Source organism: Mauremys mutica, chromosome 2 (genome assembly GCF_020497125.1).
Source record: "Mauremys mutica isolate MM-2020 ecotype Southern chromosome 2, ASM2049712v1, whole genome shotgun sequence".
In the NCBI taxonomy this organism is placed as follows: domain Eukaryota; kingdom Metazoa; phylum Chordata; order Testudines; family Geoemydidae; genus Mauremys; species Mauremys mutica.
Window position 1 is genome coordinate 49,456,125 of NC_059073.1, and position 22,871 is coordinate 49,478,995.

Below are 22,871 nucleotides of genomic sequence, written 5' to 3' on the forward strand. Positions count from 1 at the left end.
ATCAGCTTACAGCATGCACTATTGGGGCAGCCCTAAGAAGGCCGAATAATGGTTGAAGGACAGTAGTGTAACTCAAGTAACTCCATCGGTGTACATTTTCACATAGACATATGGTAACACTTACAAAAGTGCCTACGTGACTTAGGAGCTTGTGTCTCATTTTCAAAAGTGACATAGGCATTTAGGTGCCTAAATCCCATTATATTTCAATGAGTCTCAGGTATCTAAATATCTTTGCCCCTTTTTGAAAATAAGAATTGCTTCCTATGTCACTTCACATAATTTGTTTAAAATTTGTGGGATTCTATTTTTTCATGTCAAATGCTTCAGTCCCAATGCTTTAGTTCTTCTTAAAATACTCCCAAAATCATTTTGTTACAGCCCAATGCTTATTGGTAACCAAGTAAGAAACTAGTATGCATATGCAGTGGAGGGGAAAAAAAACTGGTTACGAAACACTTCAGGTTTCCAAGAGGTTATTGTGAACAGTGAGTAAAAAACATATATATGAAAACTACGTCGATGGAATCCTTTTTGGTTACATACAGATTATTGCATGATGGGAAAGTTCTGTACTTGAGAGAACATGCATCTTTTTATATTAATCTCATAAATGAGTGAAATCTATTACTGTTCATCGCTGTTAACGAGGTAACAGGGTTGGTGCAGTCTTCATTGCAACCCCAGTCATTACACGTATGAGGAGTGTACTTCACTATTTTCTTGTTTCATGATAGATGAGCTCCATAGAGTATAAGATGGGTTCTGAAAATATACTTCCCTGAGAACACTGCATTATCACTCCTGCTTTGGATTAGAACAGAGGATACATCTAATTTTAGTACTGGGGAAGGACAATTTCTGCAGTAGTAGGTATCTTAAAAAAACAAAGATGGACCAGAATTACTTTTCTTTACCTCCTATTCCAGCTACCTCATTTTCTTGCTCTCTTGCTTTCTTCTGTTTGTGATTTCACTCAAGATTCCAATGTCTCCTCTATAGTTACCAGCATTTGAAACTTTTTCCCAGAGGATGTTCTCTGAAAAAGACAAGGTTCAGGAGCTTCCCAGCAATTGGAGGGATGTGTTTTTGCTGAATTTTAAATGAGGTGTTTTGTGTATAACTTAATTATTGGGAACTCAGAACCTAAAAGATTTTTAATCAGTTATTAAAAATGTCCTCTCCTACCAGAGTGGGGGAACTGTAGAAGTGAAACAGGAGCCATCAATTCCTATATTTGCAGCCCTCTGTATATTCCCTTGTGTTGCTGCATGATGCTTCATTGAAAGGGCACACCAATGTAAACTGATATCTATGACAGCAGTGGAGCAATCCCAAAGATTCAGCAGTTGGGTCAATTTTGAGACATATCCTCAATGCTTAGCTGAACCTGCAGAGAAACGTTTGCAGATGACACTAAACTGGGAGGAGTGGTTGATACGCTGGAGGGTAGGGCTAGGATACAGAGGGACCTAGATAAATTAGAGGATTGGGCCAAAAGAAATATGATGAGGTTCAACAAGGACAAGTGCAGAGTCATGCACTTAGGACGGAAGAATCCCATGCACTGCTACAGACTAGGGACCGAATGGCTGGGCAGCAGTTCTGCAGAAAAGGACCTAGGGGTTATGGTGGATGAAAAGCTGAATATGAGTCAACAGTGTGCCCTTGTTGCCAAGAAGGCTAATGGCATTTTGGGTTGTATAAGTAGGGGCATTTCCAGCAGATCGAGGGATGTGATCATTCCCCTCTATTCAGCACTGGTGAGGCCTCGTTTGGAGTACTGTGTCCAGTTTTGGGCCCCACACTACAAGAAGGATGTGGATAAATTGCAGAGAGTCCAGCGGAGGGCAACAAAAATGATTAGGGTTCTGGAGCACATGACTTATGAGGAGAGGCTGAGGGAACTGAGATTGTTTAGCCTGCAGAAGAGAAGAATGAGGGGGGATTTGATAGCTGCTGTCAACTACCTGAAAGGGGGTTCCAAAGAGGATGGATCTAGACTGTTCTCAGTTGTAGAAGATGACAGAACAAGGAGTAATGGTCTCAAGTTGCAGAGGGGGAGGTTTAGGTTGGACATTAGGAAAAACTTTTTCACTAGTAGGGTGGTGAAAAACTGGAATGGGTTACCTAGGGAGGTGGTGGAATCTCCTTCCTTAGAGGTTTTTAAGGTCAGGATTGACAAAGCCCTGGCTGGGATGATTTAGTTGGGTTTGGTCCTGCTTTGAGCAGGGGGGTTGGACTAGATGACCTCCTGAGGTCCCTTCCAACCCTGAGATTCTATGATTCAATGTGACCTTCCCATACACTGCCAGTGACTTCCCCTACTTATTATTGTTCTGAAAACTGAGGGAGGATTATGGTAGCCTTCTACTCACACAATGACCTCTTCCTGCTCTTTGAGGGGTATTCTATCCTTTTCTCTTTTTCTTGTGCCCACTGCGATGCTTCTTCTACCACACCACCCTACCCACTTTTCTCCCACCCTGTCATGGGGCGTATCAGCCTGCCCTGCTTTCTCCCCTTTGCACTCTTGCTCTTTACCACTTCCCTAATGGAGGGGAGTGAAGCTTCAGCTTCTGGTGAAGTCAGGCACTGATGACTTCCTCTATATCCCTCCATCCCAGCTTGCAATGCTGCCTGTGCTATGCAGTGAGCAGAGTGAGAATTGGAAGGGGGGCAGCCCTAACAGGGGATCAGTGATAGATTGCCTCGGAAGCCTACAGTCAAAAACAATGTGCTTCTGCCATTTGGGATGAGCATCTACATGGAAAGCAGTCTCTGCTCCACAGGGTACAAATCCATATTTGGAATACCAGAGGAAGAAGCTGGTACTCTCTCAGGCAACAGCAAAGTGTTGTCAAGAACGATTTTTCTTTTGCACTTCACTTAATTGGTTTGTTTTCATTTCCTGCATAGGTCTCACTCTCTGCAAGTCTTTGCTTCTCCTCCCCTGCTTTGTTCTGAGGTGATAAGTGAGCCCAGAAAATAACCTCATTCTTGGGTCTCCATAGTGTCATCATCAACTTTCTCCTTAGGGGAGCTGTGCCTATTTCCTTTAAAGCCCATCCACACCGTCTTTAATCTGTTGGAGACTGTGCTCCCTCAACCTCACATTTCACACTACTCCTGCGGCCCCAGCCTAGGGAGTGAGAATCCAAGAATGAAAACAGATGTGGACCTCCTATAGAAAGCATTGCAACAGGTAGGATTTTTATTATTTGAAAACACTACAGGGAAGTCTTGGAATTCAGAGACCTGATCAACCAGAAGGTGCCCAGAGAGCAGAAGTGTATAAAGTAAAAACTTTGGCCCAAAATGTGGAAGCTGGAGTCAAATGGGACCCGACAGTATAATCTTGTCCATTGCATAGACCACTGCTATTGGGCTAAGTCACATTTGTACTCTGAGATGGAATGTTGAGGCAGCAGTGGGCAGGGAATATGCTAATACTGACCTGGTAGGACACCTTCCCTTTTTGTAGAGCCAGATGAACACAGCATCATCCTTCTGATTCAATACAAACTATGGATGTGGTAGACAGGTACAGCTTAAGCCTACTTGAGTTAAGACTTCTGAGCTGCTGATAAACCTGAGGATTTTATTTCAGTCATATATAACAGTCTTGTTCCTGCATTGGCAATGACCCATATCTTCATCTTTTGTGGATGGTTGGTGGTTAATAAAGTTATCACCATCAGTTGATTTGATCAACAATAAGGCTTTCAACTTTGCATGTATAACCAAGACTTGGATGAATGACACAGGGGGACCTCTGTTGGTGCATTTAGACCGGGCCAGGCATATGGTCTAGCATGAGGCCAAGTAGGATTGAGGAGGTGTGGCTGTACTTTTTTCATCCGATTCATTTGATATTAATATTGTTGACCACAAAGTGTTGCTGACATATCTGTGCACCCTTGCGAGGGTAGATGGCGTTGCTCTAGGATGGCTGCTTATGTGAGAGGTTGTAAAGAATAGTTCTTTCTCATGTGTCCTAAGTGTTCTTTCATTCAGGGCGTCACAGGGTCTAGTCTTGTCACCTCAACTTTAGAAGTTTGGTAAAGAAACATAATTCAGTAATTAGGAGAAGAGAGAGAAGCCTGCAATTCATTTATGGTGGGGAAGCCCCAAATTCACTGATTAGAAAAGCTTGCTTGGAGGTAGAGCTGTGGATTAATGAATAAGGTGAGTGCAGGGGAGAGGCTTGAATTCACAAATTGGGACTGCAGCGAGAGAGCCCTCTGTGCCTCAGTTTCCCATCTGTGAAATGGGGGTGATGGCACTTCCCTACCTCACAGGGATATTGTGAGGATAAATACATTAAAGATTTTGAGCATCTCAGATACTGTGGTGATGGAGGCCATGTTGGTATCTTGGGTATAGAGCAGTGGTTCTCAACCAGGGGTCCGAGGCTCCCTGGGGGGCTGCAAGAAGGTTTCAAGGGGGGGCCGACAAGCAGGGCCAGTATTAGACTCGCTGGGTCCCAGGGCAGAAAGCTGAAGTCCAGGGTTGAAGCCTGTGTCCTCAGCCCCACCACCAGGGGCTGAAGCTGAAGCCTGAGTAATGAAGTTTTGTGGGGGTCCCTGTGGCATGAGGCCCCAGGCAATTGCCCTGCTTGCTACCTCCTAACGCCAACTCTGGTTTTTATATGCAGAAATCCAGTTATTGTGGCATAGGCGGGCCGTGGAGTTTTTATAGCATGGTGGGGTGGGTGGGAGAGCTCAGGAGAAAGAAAAAGGTTGAGAACCCTTGGTATAGAGCAAGGTCGGCAACCTTCGGTACACAACCCATCAGTGTTATCCACTGGCAGGCCGCGAGATATTTTGTTTACATTGACCGTCCACAGGCACGGCCCCCTGTAGCTCCCAGTGCCCATGGTTTGCCATTCCCGGCCAATGGGAGCTGCGGGAAGTGACACAGGCCAAGGGGACGTGCTGGCCGCCACTTCCCGCACCTCCCTTTGGTCCCAAGACTCCTCTTCACACAGGGCTGAAGCCCCAGCAGGTGCGCCCCAGCTCTTGAACTTCTGAAGATTGTTGTATGCAGCTTGGAGGGTCATTCAGTTTAGCTACCCCGGCTATAAAGCCTTAAATGGTTTGGGACCAGCCCCTCCCCAGGAGTAATCACTTCTGATCCTGTACCATACTATCACAATTGGGAGCATCATAAGCATCTGAGCTAGATTCATGTAGATTTAGAAAGGAGGAGGCTGTTGGCAGGTTTTTCACCAGGAATGGGCGTTGGCTCTGGTACTTCATCCTGCCCCTCCTCCCCACTCTTTTGCCTATGAGAGTAAAGACTTGTTAACCTTCTTTGCATGTTTCAAACTCATCTTCTTCATGGCTGTTTGAGAAGGAAATAAGAACAGTGTCATTGTGTGTAAGAGCTATTGTGGATTTATTGTTATAGTGGGCAAATATTTTTATGCACCATGTGAGTAGTCAATTATATTTGACATGTGTGGTGGATTTTATAGTTTTTTTTGCTTTAAAAATTAGTGGAAGTGCCTAGAGCCAGGGATAAGTGCTTAAATTGTTACTTGAAATAAATAAATACTGTAAATAGTTGAAGCTGGCACTTGCAGATAATAATTGGAACTGGCTCAAGGGTATAACCTGCTCTTGGTCTTAAAACAGTAGAATCCTTAACAAAGTTGGTGAAATAAAAGCCCCAAAGAGTTTCTTCTTTACAAACTAACTAACATGATTTATGTTTGGTGACTTAAAAGCTTCATCAGATATGACGTGGAGGCTAACTACTAGGTGATATTTTACTTAACTGTAATCTCTATGTAATAGGAACTGTACTTGTCATTGCAGGTCTGGTTACAAAAGTATGGCTACCTTCCACCAACTGACCCCAGCATGTCAGTGTTGCGCTCTGCAGAGACCATGCAGTCAGCTATAGCTGCCATGCAGCAGTTCTATGGCATTAATATGACAGGAAAAGTGGACAGAAACACAATTGAGTAAGTAACTGGCACTGAAGTGCTCTCAACTTTTATATTTCAACAAAATAAAGTAGGACTGTAGGAACTTGAAAGCACATGAACTGCAATGACTGGGATATCCAAAGAGTGCAGCAATTTCAAATAGGGAATGAAACTGTCCTTTCTTTTTTTCTGCTCTATTTCATACTGGCTAGTTGGCAAATTTCCACTGTCAGCCCTGCCTTGCCCTCTGCTTTTGAAGTGTGATTAAAAATAAAGGATTGGAGGGTTAACTGTGGGAATGGCTAATAGATAACACAAAAGGAGACGCATAAGCCATCTGATAGTGGATAAGAAAAATGTCAGAAAAAGTATTCTGGTGGGCATAAACATTTCAAGGGGACTCTCCCTTTGGTGGAAAATCTTCAGGGAAGATTCCTTTGTCTTCCTCAGTGCAAAAATCTTTCAAGCTGTCAACTGGTCCATTCATTTAATGGTTTCCAGTGACATAAACACACGTGATCATTTTAATATAAAATAGATTTTTAGTTTTGCAAGCTCTCTGAAATGTTAGTGGTGTTGAGCACATGATGTATGATTTCACTGCCATTTTGAGTTTTATATCGGTGTACACAGCCTAACTCTGTGCAACATTATGATTGAAATTCATGTACAAAGGCATAAAGCAATGTCAAATAAAAAGAATAATAATAAAAGTATAGTAGTACACGCTTAAGAAAACAAACCTGGAAACGTGTAACAAATGAACTGTTTGCTTGCCTTATCTCTGTTGAAACTTAATAGGGGTTTTATTTCTTTTTTTAGATAAGTTATTTTGCTTGACTATCAAGAGAGGAAAAATATAGCACCATGGCAATATATCCACTGGTTATTACATGCAAATGAATCCATACTCCTATTCTAAAATTAACAAAAAGCTTTCTGAAAAGAATTCTTCTCCCTTGTGCCCAGCCCTCCTCCACACCCCTACCCCTCTATGTGGCATTTGTTGTTATTCTTTCATGGTAAAATAGAGGACAGGAATGATTTTTTTAATCACTTAGCAGTTTAGGAAAGAGTCTACCTAAACTGCTGATGCCAAAGAAGGATTGGAAAAATCATTGTATCCCACTAGCACATGCATTATTGCACTGAAAAGCAATAAAGCGAAGCAGTTTTTAGGGCAGCCCTAAGGGGAGGTGAGTGGGTCAGACGTCCCTGGACTTACGAATTTAAAAGACCTTGTAACAGATAATGCAGCAGGAAGAGAAACAGAAAGTGTGTGCTGCCTTGTGAAATAGCCAGGTTCAGAAGCATGTTTCGGATTCAGCCTCCAGAGTGGTGATTACAGATCAGGTTCCTTGCAGAGCTAAAATGATTGAGCTATGCAGGGAGAGTGCAGCTGCGCCACCTACTATAGGGTTTTTAAAAGCTGCATTAGTGGTGGTTTTGATGAGGCCATATATTTTGCTAGAAGGAAAATAATCTGTTGTGAGTTGGCAGCAAGGGAAGGATAGGAAGTGGCAAACCAGGGGAAAGGTAGTGGCCATTCTCTGCTATTGGCTGTCAAGCAGCAGATACTGTATAAAGAGCTTCAGTCTGAAGGAAAAATATTTGTACATGCACAAAAATTTCAAACTAAGCTAAATTAAAGTGGGCACGTTAGCTAGAAAATTGGCAAGCCTGTTTTATTTCCGTGCCACTTGGGATACAAGTAAATTTATCTTACACAGTAATTGCAATCTTTTGTTTTGTGTTCTCTTGTATACATGATCATCTATCTTCCTCAGTGTAGGTAGTAAAGCATGATGTGCTTATTCACACACAGAAGTACAGTGTACAGACTCTGGAATATTGTCTTTTTCTCCTAGGCACATGTAAGCCACTTGGGGTGAGTTCTTTATTCACTTACACACTTACATTTGACTTCAACTGGGTTGCATGAGAGTAATTTGAAGGCAGAATCTGGCCCATCAGACATTTCTGTTGAGAGAGGAGCATACACACTGGGCCAAAGCTGGCCCTCGTTTACATCCATTTGACCACTGAAATCAATGGAAGCTCTACCTATGTAACTAAGGACAGAACCCCAAGTGGCTTACATGTGCCTAGGAGAAAAAGACAATATTCCAGAGTCTGTACACTCCTTTTAAATTATTCAGATATTGTAATATTTTGGAACAGTCTGATCTTGAGAGAGGAAACACTTTTTTTTTTCCAGCTAGAAATATCTGACAATTTTACATTTCTTCCTTTGTGGATAATAAACCTGGTAATAAAAGTTTGGGAACCAACAAACGACACTCACTGTACAAAATAAATACAGCAATGAGGACCTAGTAGAAACAGAGTTCTCATCTTGTTGCACAGGGCTTTACCTGCTTATTTCCCATTCATTGAGAAGAGATTACAGCATACCACTTAGTTATCGGAGGACAAACAATTAAAATAACTTAATGCAGTTGCTTGATAGGAACCAACTTTGGGAATATTAGCAGAGAAATATATGCAGCAACAACATCATCAAAAATCTCTTGGGAGGACTTTGTTTTTGTATGAAACAAAATATCCCTTAAGGAATATTTTGGCATACAAAAATATTACAGGTGTTCACCTGTCCCTTTTTACATGCAATTTCCATAATGGCCTTCTTAGTGTATTTTGGAATTTGTTTATCAGGGATCTTGAGAAACCTGATAACTGTTTTATAGATGGGGCTTGGGAGTAACAGGTGGAAAAGAACGAAATCATTGAATGCCAACTGGAAGGAGATTGTATAAACAAAACCATTATCACATTGATAAATCCAGTAAGAACATTCTTTGGTATTTGCATTAGTATTTTACATGATGACATCCATATATTAATAACCACAGTCAACATTTCATACAAATGATGTTTTCAAAAGTTAACGCATTTGATCAGTTTTCTACATTTTCACTTCCCTGAAATAAATCAACGAAAGTCTAATTTACTGTAGAACTCTATGGCAAAAAAGAGTAGCTATGCTATTCTGCAATCATCTGATGCACATTTCTGCCAAAACTGTATTAATTAAAACACAGGTGCTCTAGAATAAGTGCTCTCGTGTAGAGAATTGCCTGCCCTGGTGATAGTATCATAGTTCACAAATTTCTAAATAGAATGTGATGTTTGACAAAGTTCATAAAAGAAATGTTCTGTATTTTTTTTTTAGTCAAATAATGAGCATGCTCCTAGTAATACCCTTTTCAGGAGCTCTCTACGAGCCTGTTTCTGCAGAAACAATTATGATATGGTGGAGTTCCACTTCTCCATGGCTTCTGCTGCTTATATATTAATTGTGAGTCTAATACTCAGAAATGATAATGAGCAGAAATTTTGAGTTATTAAATCAAAAACAGTGGTTTGTTTTAGTAGCTGCCATAGCAATTGATATGAAAACAATGTTGGAGGATTAGCCATACACATTTTCTGAGCTGAAGCCTTGAACTTGGTTCCCTAGACTAGCTGTGGATACGAACTACTAGAGAGGCAGCACACTTAGTCCCTGGCATGAAATGGAACATCTTATGTCAATCTCCAGAGACTCCCTCTGCCTAACACAAGGAGGGAAGGGAACCACATCCATCTTTGCTGACTAAGGGCCTGATCAAGAGACTGCTGAAGTTAATGGAAAGATTTCCATTGACTAATGGACTTTAAATCAGACTCTTGTGGAAATTGATGTAATGCCATGGTTGGGTGGGAAGGAAATAAAGGGTAAGAGAAGGCAACCCTGAAGAAAAAAACAAAACAAAATACCCTTCAGAGGGATCCTTAAATTTTCAATGTTTTTTTTTTCTGTTGCTGAATCTAATGTTGATCTTTGCAACTCTCTCTCCCAGTTTTACCCCTTGTTTTGGAAGCCAAGGTTCCATTTTTTTTTAAAATGGCCCAAATCATTCCTCTGTTTCTTTCTGAAAAATATGATACTCACATACTTTTTTGATCTTAAATAACCAGTCAAAATTGTCGATGAAAAAATGAGAGAGAAAGAGGGACTCTTTCTCCTCTTGGCAAATGATAGCCAATAGTCCATTGGTTACACACTTACCTGCAAAGTAGGAGACCTGGTTTAAGTCCTGCTGTACCTGATTTGGAACAGGGACTTGAATCAGTGTGTCCCACAGCGCAGTGTCCTAGCCACTAGGTTATAGACTCAGGCTTTTTCAATTTCTCCTGTTTGAACTGTTTCATTCTGTATAAATTAAATATTTATGTGACCAGCACAAGAGGGACTGATTTTATAGCTTGGTGGTTAGGGAACTCTCTTTGGATATGTGTGATCTAGGTTCAAAACTGTATCTGTGAAAAGTTTTGGTTTTGACAAGTTGGCATTTTCCAACTCAAAGTTTACTCAAAAAGTTGCTGTCCACCTCTACTTGTGAAGTATAGTCTATCTAGTGCTCTGTTTAGCTTGAATAATAATCACAGACATATTCAGTACAAGGTTTTCTAGATTTACAAAGTTAGAGTGGAATTATATGAAATCTGGGGCTGCTCTGCTTATATATTGGGTCGTATTTGGCTCTCATTTACTCTGGATCCACCCCGGTGTAACTTCATTGACTTCAGTGGAGTTCCTCACTGTTTACATTGATGGACTGAGAGCAGAATTTGGTGTGCAGTATCCTATGGCCAAAGAAAAGACTTCAGTCACAAGTGCTGTCTATCTGGCACCTTTCTTAAGTGCTGAATTCATTTTAAAAAATCCTCTAAAAAAGCTGTTACACAGATGAGTTATACAGGTTAAAATATAAGTGTAAATAATGAACTAAGGGAAAAGATTCCTAGAAAGCCTCTGTTTTCGTAAACAACAGTTATTTCCCTTTTGTTGCTTGAGAAAATATTGTATTGTTGAAAGTCCATCTCTGTTTTTATCAACGTACGCTGTTCCCGAACTGACCAGAAATGCAGGGGTCAATGTGCTTTATAGTTGTCAGTTTGCTTACTGATACATAGGGGAACTGGGGGAAAGAATATACCCACAATACACAAATGTAATGACCATCAGTGGTGTTATCCATGTGAAGTTTCCCTGCAATCAATGAGAGGATAGAGTTGTTAATATTCATTACATCATTTTAAGAATAAAAAAGACCAAGAGGAACTTGTATACCATAAAGTGTTTATAATCTGCATTTACTCTTATGATAAAGAGGATGTGTACTGATGATTTGCATTTGGACTCTTGACACTGGACATTGAAGAAATCACTTAAAACTTTGAGGTACCAAAAATAGCTGTCCGTTTGCTAGGAGTCTAACCCTTAATGTGCACTAAAATAAGAAGATTGCGGCTCCTCTCAGGTTTAATACAGAGAGGTATGATTTGATACAAGGCTAGAGAGCCAACACGTGATGTGCAAAGGCCTCAGTTTAAATTAGAGTGGGATTTATAGTCTGTGTGAGCCACACTTCTCCCTTTAACATAAGGTTAGTAGTCATGAACATGGTATGATATGTAGGTCATAATTTAGCCATTCAATTTAAAAGCATACAAGCATAATGTATTTGACAGATTTATGACATTTTAAAACCTTATGTGGAAGTAATTACTTTAAAAAAAAAAGATGTAATAAATCATGGTGTTTGGGGATTTGGTAAATTATTTAGATTGTAAAAACCTGAAGTGAAATGATAGAATGCTGAAATTTGAATTCCCATTGGCTACTAGTTGGTCTCATCTTTTATACTAAATCCCTGTCTTGAGTATAAAGCCTTTTACAATGCTTAAAAAATTCTCTACAAGAATATTGAAACTTCAACATAACTTCAGAGCTCATTCCAATAATAGCTTTGAGGATTCATTTTCCAATTTACAGCTTTGGATATTTCAGTGTTTATCAGGCCTATGTCTTTCAGGTGAGCCAACCCTGTTATTAAACACTGTATCCATCAGTTAAGATGACTAATTTAAAATTGGGTATCTTTTCAACTGATTTAAAGACAGCAACTTTAAAATACTATTTTTGAAGTGATTTCTTAATATGTACCAGAGCCTGATTTTTTCTGTACAGCATTTCTAACAAAATATAATAGTTCTGTGTTTTTTTGCTTTATTCCTTGCTTCTTTCATTTGACGTAGTGATATCACCTTAAGGTGAGAGAACTTGTCTTTTGTTACTTATATGTCTGGTTTTTACAGTGTGTGTGTGTGTGTGTTTTCCTTTACATAGTGTAAATATGTCCTGTAATTTAAATGCATGGTAACTGCATGTTGATCTAACATCTACTCAAAATAAGTTCTATTGACAGTGTGTATATATAAAAACAAGCAAAACTCTGAGCCAATTTTTAATCTCATTTACTCAGATGTAATTCCAAGGCAATTCCATTGAGAAGAATGGTACTCCCCTTTATTTCCACGGTTGTGACTGAAATTTGAATCTGGCCCTGTGTTGTTGTTATTTTATTATTAGAATAAATTTTAGCTGGCAGTCATAATATATCCCTGCAAATTACTGACTGTGACCAGAGTCCCAGGGGAGCCAACTGAGGTCACTCAATTAGGGTGAACTGCAAAGAATGGGGCAGGCAGTCCCCAAAGCTGATGGATATTCCAATAGTTAGATTTACCAAGCCAGCACAAAATAGCTTCTGTAATTACCCAGAAGCCAACAACACAATTCCGTTGACATAACCCAGGCTTAGGCCTTCACCCAGACACCCAAGTCAAATATAATGAGGATTATTGAAAATCTTATTCATCATATAAATTTCTACCAATCCCAAAGGATCAGACACGTTACCTCCCAGGTTAATGAATATTCCAGATCTTACCCAAATACACACTTCCAGCCAATTCTTATTAACTAAACTAAAATTTATTAAAAAAGAAAAAAGAGAGTATTGATTATAAGATCAACACACATACAGATATGAGTATAATTCTTGAGATTCAGATTCATAGCAGAGATGGTGAGCTTTGTAGTTGCAAAGAGTTCTCTCATAATTAGTCCATGGGTTATAGACCAATGTTCATATTCAGTGTGTTCCAGCTTAGGACTGGGATCTCAGCCTTACAATTTAAGCTTCCCCTGCATGAAGCATCAAGCAGATCTGAGATGACAGGATCAGGACCCGAGGGTCTTTTATACAGTTTTCCAGCAGCCAGTTGACCATACAGTCCTCGGTGAACAATAGGCTTTTGATGTAACCTTCTGTTTCCTAAACCTAACCGATAATTAACTACATGGATTAACATAAGATAATTCAACCATCAAGCAGTTTATCACAAACTTTAAAGAGACATATAGACAACGACATTATTTCACCCAAGATTAATCTAAATGTTATGTTCCCTTTTGATCTCTGAATCTATAGCTATGGGGACAGACAGGAACTGTCTGTTTACATGGCTAGCATTTAAGATACAAGTAAACACACACAATTAGTATCACCTCTAATTCTCTAACAATACAGGTTTGCACTTCAAAATTCTAGCCTATCTAGCATGAAATGGTCCTAGTTACCATTTCTAACATGTCTCTACAGGTTGATTCTGGGTCAATTGGCCTGCAAGATGCTTAACCCTTTCTGGCCACATGTCACACTTTGTATAAGATTTGTTGCAATTATGTAACAGTGGTAGCAATAGTGATTTGCATGGTTATATTTTAGTCAGATAATGTCACACTGGCCCTTTGTTATTATTATTTTATTATTAGAACAAATTTTAGCTGGCAGTCATCGTATATCCCTGCAAATTACTGACATCTGCTTTGCGTAATCCAGGTTGTTTAAAGATATGTGAAACCAGCTGTAATGCAGAAGAATAGTATAGCAGCTGGGGGGAAAGTAAGATAGCTACACAATCTGTAATCCCTTTGCAGAGGCTACAGAATCCTTCTGAAAATATTTATGGTAATCAACTGCTTCATGTGCAAGACATGAATCTGTAGTTAGGTTTTAAAAAATGAATTATAATTATTCTGTAATTTATCTATAATAGTATTTTTTAAACTTGATGACCAAAACTTCAGGCTTGTTTGTCTGAAGTTAGGCATCTAAAGCCATATTTAGGCACCTAAATAGATGGTGATATCTACCTCTGAAAATCAGGCTATTATTTAGGTGCATAAATATGGTTAAGTGTCTGACTTGAAGCAGCCAAGTTTGAAAATTTTGGCTCCTATACTTATGCTACATTATGGAGATGTTACCAGTCAAGGTCTTTGGAAAGATTGACCTGACCCCACAACCCTTACTGATGTGAGTAGGCCCTGCATATACTCCCATGATTGAAAGATCATGTTTTACAGGAGATGCCTGTACATATCAAGCAGCATATACAGATGATATAGATATGTCTCCTTTATGTGCTAAAAAGCACAACAGCTAAACTTTTCAGACTTGGCTGCCTAAAGTTAGGTATCTCAACTCATATGTTGTCATCTAAATAATAGCTTTATATATATACATATATATATATGTATATATATGTGTGTATATATATATACACACACACACACACATACATACATGCCTCTGGTGTATATAATGCCTGACACGCATAGATGTGAATGTATGTGTATATAAATATCTAAAATTTGGAAGTTAGCTTGACCTATGTTAGAGAGAAGCACCATATTCCATTTTCCTGTCTTTAAATATTTAGCTAATCTACCATATGATTTGCATTGTATTAATTAGAATGCACACTTAATTCCCTGAGCATAGGGTTGAAAATTTACATCACAAGTACTGTTAAACCTCTGTTTGCAGTTTGTACGACAAGATCTGTTTTCTTTAGCACTTCAATGGTGTCATTGGAATACATCTATAAAAGTGCTCCTTATCACAATAGCATGCACTGTTTCCACTGTGGCAAACCCCAAAGACTTTTCTTAATCTCTCTCAGTTGTACTGGACTAAGAGCTTCTGTAGGACAAATGAAAGTTTGCTTTTTATCTCTGTATGTTGGGGACTGATATAGTAAATGTAATTTGAATATTAATTGGATGATGGGTCAGGTGAATTCTGTCAGCCAATCAAAGGGTGGGGACTTAAACATGTATATGTATATATGTATATGGACGGTGTACATTGTATACAGATAAATGCAATTTATAGAAAGGGTAGTTAAGCTCTTGCCTGAAATGAAAATCTGTTCTCCAAGCTAATACAGCTTTTCAGTAATGGTATAGTAAGGACAATGGTATCAGAAAACAACAGATACAGCTACAGCATCTACATCATTAATTATTTGGCATAATAGAAATCAAGTAAATGGAATAGAAAGTTGCCACATAATGTCTTCCACTTAGAAAATAAATGTCTTGTTATGTGTGTGGCGGCACTGGACAATTATTTTGTGAGTGTTCACTTCCATTGCATAATCTCTGTGGTCTGGATTGTGATACTTTATTCATGGTAAATAACCCCTTACTCCACAAGTGAGAAACCATTCATTCAACTAGAGCATGAATATCAGAATCTGATACTTTCTTATGTACACCTAAGTCAGACCATCAAACCAAATCATTATAACCCTGACATACACTTAAAAATGTAAAATATTTGAGACCCACCTTTCCAAGTAAACACCTTCCACAGAAGCAGCAAAGAGTCCTGTGGCACCTTATAGACTAACAGACGTATTGGAGCATGAGCTTTTGTGGGTGAATACCCACTTCGTCGGATGCATGTAGTGGAAATTTCCAGGGGCAGGTATATATCTTATCTCTAGCCTGCTTCTGGCTTGCATATATATATTGCTCATGCTCCAATACGTCTGTTAGTCTATAAGGTGCCACAGGACTCTTTGCTGCTTTTACAGATCCAGACTAACACGGCTACCCCTCTGATAGCTTCCACAGAAACACTAGAGCTTCTTTAACACACTTTCATGTTACTCTCTGTTTTTCAGCAATTGGCACTAGCTGGTTGAACTCTTATGGGACATGGCAAAAGTGGATCAGAACCTTTGAAGTTAATGCTATACAGCACATTCAAAATTATCAGGCAAATTCTTGAGTTTGAGAGGCTACGGTTACTATTTAAGGTGGCTACTCTTCCTAATATAGAGGGACAGTAGGGCAGCCAAATATTTAATGGGGAGCTCAATGATATAATTACTTTAGCAGTCCCGGAGTATTGGATAAAATGCCTTTATATTTTTTGAGTGGACCATTTGATGAAAGGAAATTGGGCTTATCCAAACATAAAGACACTGTGACAGAAAAGAAAGAATATGAAATGAAAAATTATGATTAAAGAATCAAGACTTTACATCTTCATGTAAATATTTTAACCTCATGTATAGTCAATAATCTATAATATAGATCCTCATTATCTCATTAGAGTCAGAATAAATTATTAATGCTACAAGACTCGGCCAGATGAGAGACACCAAAGCGCTATTATGCAGTGATTGCAGGGAAAGAAAATTTAAAAAATAATAGGAGAGGAATTTATATTTGAATAGCATGGGACATGTTGAAGTTCTGATGCCCCATGTTATTTTCGCCTCCCACCACCACCAACAAAAAAATCTTTAGCCATGTAACTTTTCATATTTATAATCATTATTGTGAGTAAATGTAAAAGTGAACAATATATAACTTTTAAGAGGTATGGCTACTGCCGTCTGTTGGATAAGTCTGTTGCAATTTGCTTTCTGGCCTGAATATGGCTGATAAGATAGTGTAACTGTGCAATACTGATTTTTGCAGTTGGATGAAGAAGCCTCGATGCGGTGTGCCTGACCAGAGAAGAGGTAGCTCCAAATTTAACATTCGTCGAAAACGATATGCATTAACGGGACAGAAGTGGCAACACAAACATATCACTTACAGGTACAAAAAAAATCGATAAACCTTTTGGTGGTATCACTGAACATTTTATTAAAAGAAAACAAATGTTTTTAAATATTATTTTCTAAATGTCTACTATGCATTGTCAAGACGTTGGTGTGTGGTATAAAAATATTGATTTTGGTATCCCTGGAGTAACTACTCACATGCTGCAAAAGGATGGAATGAGTTTCTTGGATTTAAATTATCTGCATTTAAACAGAATGTTCTTTGAAGCTTTCAGCACCAAATTAACCTCCAATGTTCCCCCTAACTCTACCTTTCAACCCTCTTGGCAACTTCTTAGAAAAAGTCACACTGAATGCAGGAACAGTCTAATGGAATTGGGGGCTCTAATTTAAATATGCAAATTAGGTCATTGGAGGAAGGCAGTAGCTGCAAATGCAGGTGCCTGCAGGTCAATTTCAAAATATAAATGAATTTGATTAAATTTTGGTGAGTCAGTAACACAGCCGTCTCATGCCCACACAGTAATAGGCATAGGGGTGTGTATTTATCAGTGAAACTCTTGATCTGACTTGCAATTTACAGGACGTGTTGCATGCTGTATCAAAGATGACCTTGGCTTGGAAAATAAAATATATTATGCAAAAATATGTACCTGCTGTAGTGCTGTCAGCCAAAAAGTGTCATGGGTACACAGTATGTGGCCCATAAAATTGTCAGCAAAGCAGAGATTTTTTATGTAGTCCTCTAGAAATTTAGCATAATCTCTTCAGGATTATGGGATCCACCATGGCACTGAATGTTCTCTGGGATCAAAGCATCCTAAAATTCATTGACCAGCTATTTACAGTACTATATGATGCAGAATGGACCTTTATGATCATCTAGCCTGACCTCCTGCATAACACAAACCATAGAATTTTACCCAGTAATTCCTTTATCAATACCATATTTTCTGATTGAGAATGCTTTTTTGAAAGACATCCAATCTTGATTTAAAGACTTCAAGTGATGGGGGAATCCCCCATATCATCAGTGAGTTGTTCCAGTAGATAAGTAACTTGTGCTTTTATTGCTGAGTATTGTAGTCTATGAGAATTGAAGGTACTCGGCACCTAGCAGGAGTATGTCTAAATATATTATTTTACATTTATCCACATTTTTAATGTCTTAATCTAGGGGTTTATATGTGAAGTGTGTGTGTGTGTGTTTAACATTCTTACTTTTCGTTTGTAATCCCAAATCTCAAATCAGTGGGCCTGATTCTCCACCCCATTACACCATTTTGATGCCACTCATAAGTCCTGCAACTGAAATATTGTTCTGCTCTGCCACCCAAGTCATTAATCATAAAAGCATTACAAAGGTGGATCCCAATATTAATCTGTTTGGTAACCCTCTAGTAACCTGTCTAGCTTGAAGAATTTATGGCTGTTCTTTGCTTCCTGCCCTTTTCTCAAAACTTTCACTCTGCTGTGTCACCTTATCATATGCCACTGCCATTTAACATTAACCTCCCAGATCAAATTTTGCCCAGGGCTGCCCAGAGGATTCAGGGGGTCTGGGGCAAAGCAATTTCGGGGGCCCTTTCCATAAAAAAAAGTTGCAATACTATAGAATACTAGATTCTCGTGGGGGTCCCTGTGAGGCCCAGGACCTGGGGCAAATTGCTTCACTCCCCCCCTCCCCTCCCCGCACAGCCTCGACTTTCCCAGACGTTTTCTAAAATTGAAGGTATAATTTCAACACTCCAGTGTCAGGAGCAAGCACTACTTTTCTTTCAAATGAAAATCAGCAAGAGCTCACAGAACGTACTTGCTATAGATTGGACATTCAAAAGTGTTCAGCTTCTGGGAGTTTTACTATTGACTTCAGTGGGAGCAGAATGAGGCCATCGCCACTTCCTTGACATCTAAAAAACACTGTATTCCAAAACTTGCCTATGCTCCACATTCTACTAATGTGGGTTTCTTCTTGAGATCCATCCTTTGACCCACACACAGCAGAACTGCATCGGTTCTAATGCTAAGAGGGCCTCTGAGCTGCAGAGGTGAGCACCAGATTTTCCCTTGTTAACTTTTTGGCTAGTGGTTTCTAGAATATATCCTCAGGTGCTGTGTTTAAATCAAATATTTGTTTTTGTTTTTTTAATTGTCAGACCTTTTAAAATAGTAAAATATAATTGAGATCATATGTAGATGCATAGAAATGTAGGTCTGGAAGGGACCTCGAGAGATCATGTAGTCCAGTTCACTGAGGCAGGAACAAATGTACCTAGATCATCCCTGACAGATGTTTGTCCAACCTGTTCTTAAAAACCTCCAATCTCCCTTGAAAGCATATTCCCATGCTTAAATATCCGTATACACCTCTACCCCGATATAATGAGGTCCAATGTAATGCGAATTCGGATATAACTCGGTAAAGGAGTGCTCCGGGGGACGGGACTGCTTTACCTCATTATATCCAAAAGACTTGATGTGCCAATCAGCTGTTTGGCGTGGCAAGCCTGGGAGGGAGGAGAAGCGGAGCTGTGGCGCGCTCTAGGGAGGAGGTGGAGGCGGAGCAGAGGTGAGATGGGGCAGGGGGGCTGCAGCACATAAGGGGGGGCACAGAGGAACCGCTCCCCGCCCCAGCTCACCTCACCTCCGCTCCGCCTCCTCCCTAGAGCACGCCACAGCTCCGCTTCTCCTCCCTCCCAGGCTTGCCTCGCCAAACAGCTGATTGGCGCGGCAAGCCTGGGAGGGAGGGAGGGAGGGGGGAGAAGTGGAGCTGCAGCGCGCTCATGGGAGGAGGCAGAGCGGAGGTGAGCTTGGGAGGGTGGGGGGGGCGGAGAGGGCCGCAGCAAGTAACAGGTGGGCGCAGAGGAATCACTCCCTGCTCCAGCTCATCTCTGCCTCCTCCCCTGAGCGCGCCACAGCCGCTCCACTTCTCCCCACCTTCCAGGCTTGTCGGGCCAAACAGCTGATTGGCGTGGCAAGCCTGGAAGGGAGGGAGAAGCGGAGCGATGGTGGCGCGCTCAGGGAGGAGGCGAAGGCAGAGTGGAGACGAACTGGGGCAGGGAGTGGTTCCTCTCCCTACCCCTAGATAGTGCGGTCTCACCTATAATGCAGTGAGATTTTTTGGCTCCTGAGGACCGCGTTATATCAGGATAGAGGTGTAGTTAGAAAGTTTTTCTAATAGCTAATCTATATCTCCCCTGCTGCAGATTAATCCCATTACTTCTTGTCCTATCTTAAAGGGACATGGAGATCAGTTGATCACTATCCTCTTTATAACAACAGTCAACGTATTTGAAGACTGATATCAGGTCCCCTCTCAGTCTTCTTTTCTCAAGTGTAAATGTGCCCAGTTTTTTTTTTAACATTTCCTCATAGGTCAGGATTTCTAACTATTTTTGTTGCTCTCCTCTGGACTCTCCAATTTGTCTACATCTTTCATAGAGTGTGGTGCCCAGAACTGGACACAGTATGCTAGCTGAGGCCTCACCAGTGCCAAGCGGGACAATTACTGTACCTCTTGTGTCTTACATATGACACTTCTGTTAATATACCTCAGAAGGATAGTAGCCTTTTTTATAACTGCATCACATTGTTGGCTCAAATTCAATTTGTGATCCAATATAACCTACAGGTCCTTTTCAGCACCAACTAGTTATTTCTCTTTTGTAGTTGTGCATTTGATTTTACTTTCCTAAGTGTAGTACTTCACACTTGTCATTATTGAATTCCATCTTGTTGATTTCAGACCAATTCTGCAATTTTTCAAGGCCCTTTTGAATTCTAATCCTGTCATCCAAACTGTTTTTAACCCCTCCCAACTTGGTGCCACCTGCAAATCAAATAAACATAATCTCCACACCATTATCCAAGTCATTAATGAAAATATTAACTAGTTCCAGACCCAAGACAGACCCCTGCAGGACCCACTAGATATGTCCTACCCAGTTTGATGGCTAACTATGGATAACTACTCTTTGAGTATGGTTTTTCAATCAGTTGTGCACCCACTCTTATAGTTATTTCATCTAGACCACATTTCCCTAATTTATATATGACAATGTCATGTAGGACTGTGTCAAAAGCCTTATTAAAATCAAGATATGTTGCATCTGCTGCTTCCCCTTTATCTATTAGCCCAGTAATTTTGTCAAAGAAGGGAATCAGGTTTATTTGGCATGGTTTATTCTTGACAAATCTTGTGTTCGTGATTACTTATCACCCTAGTAAACTCTAAATTCTTACAAATTGATGGATTAATAATTTGTTTTAGTATCTTTATTCAAGTATTGAAGTAAGGCTGACTAGTCTATAATTCACCAGGTCTAATTCACTCCCCTTTTTAAAGATAGGTGCTATGTTTGCCCTTCTCCAGTCCTCAGAGATCTTACTCCAGGAGTTCTCTAAGATAATTGCTAGTGGTTCCAAGATTACTTCAGTTAGTTCCGTAAGTATTCCAAGGTGAATTTCAACAGGCCCTGCCAATTTCAGTATGTCCAGTTTATCCGTATATTCTTTAAACTGCTCTTTTCTTATTTTGACTTGAGTTCCTTCCCACTTTTTGTTAATATTAATTGTGCTAAGTATCTGGCTACAATTTCTCTTTTTAGTGAAGACTGATGCAAAATAGGTACTAAACAACCCCACCTTCTTGATAGCATCCATTTTTAGATCTTCTTCCCCACTAAGTATAGGACCTACACTTTCCTTCATCTTTTGCTTGCTCCTAATATATTTATAAACCCTCTTCATATTGCCTTTTTTGTCCCTTGCTAGGTTTAACTCATTTTGTACCTTAGCCTTTCTTCTTTTGTCCCGATGTGCTTGTGCTGTTCTTTTGTGCTCCTACTTAGTAATTTCTCTGTTTCACTTTTTATAGGATTCCTTTTTGATTTTTCTGGTCGTTAGAGCTGCTGATGAAACCATATTAGCCTCTTACTATTCTTCCTATCTTTCCTTTGCATTCAGATAATTTGCAGTTGTACCTTTAATATTGTCTCTTCGAAAAACTACCAGTTCTCCTGAATTACTTTTTCCCTTAGATTACCTTCCAATGGGATCTTATCTACCAGGTCTGAAGTTTTTAAAGTCTGCTTTTTTGAAATCCCATTGTCCTTATTCAACTGTTCTCACTCCTTCTTGTCTTTAGAATGATGAAATCTATCATTTCGTAATCACTTTCACTCAAATTGCATTCCACCATCAGATTCTCAACCAATTCCTCTGTTAGTCAGAATCAAGTCTAAAATGGCCAGCCTTACAGATTACTTCTTCCACTTTCTGAAACAAGAAGTTGTCCCCAATACATCCCAAGAACTTATTGGACATGTTTACCTGTGTCTTTTGTCTTTCTTTCTGTATTTTCTCTTTGTCACTGTTATTTTAGCCCCAAGAACTTTTGGACAAACTTTTGGAACTTTCTTCTGGCTCCCATGTTGAATTTAAATAAATTAATGCAACTGGAAACAAGGGGATGGGAAGGGGGAACAAAGCTCATATAGGTAGGTTTGGAGAAGTAACAGTGGAAAATATTAATGATATTATATGATTTTTGAACTTGTATACCACTAAAACAATTCTGCTTTTATCTACTATAATTTTAGACATCTAGGTGCTGCAATTTACAAAAACTGAATGAGTACAGTATAAGAAGCTGAATAGAATTGTCACTGCTGAATGGATCCTTTGGTCCATTCTCCTGTAGAAGAGGAGCATTGGGGTGTCCATGGGCTACTTTAGCTATTATACTTAAGTTGTCACTTAAGTTCATGGCTGATCGATTGCCTTGTCGTGGCAGGATACCCTTTCAGTGGTGAATAAAAATATCAGTTCAGCCAGGCAAAAGACTTGCAGGAAAATGTATGAATTTGTAAATTTGCCTATTTTCAATTTTAAGTTCTTAAAATTGAAGCAGTTTCATGGAACTTTAGAAATGTTCAATGAAACTTGACACATGTTCAGTGAAACTTCATATGAATAATTTTCTCATTAGGATAGGTGTATCTTTTTTGCCAGATACTAAAACTTTGAACTGAGGTCGTACCTAGTATTAAATACCAGTATCTCAGCTGTGCAAATGATTATTAGAAACTGTCCGTGTTGAAGCATAATGGCAGATTTTTTAACAATTCCAGAGGAAAAATGGTTTCTGATCTTT

The 22,871-nt window shown here is 39.6% G+C and overlaps 1 protein-coding gene across 2 annotated transcripts in view; it reads left to right on the top strand.

Annotated features, from left to right (window-relative positions):
* MMP16 (matrix metallopeptidase 16) overlaps window positions 1-22,871 on the top strand; it is a 303,672-nt gene that overhangs the window by 174,558 nt on the left and 106,243 nt on the right. For both annotated transcript variants that reach the window (XM_045003066.1, XM_045003065.1), the window contains 2 exons: window positions 5,823-5,971; window positions 16,629-16,751. In XM_045003066.1, coding sequence (XP_044859001.1) covers window positions 5,823-5,971; window positions 16,629-16,751 — 272 coding nt within the window. The remainder of the gene's footprint in view (window positions 1-5,822; window positions 5,972-16,628; window positions 16,752-22,871) is intronic.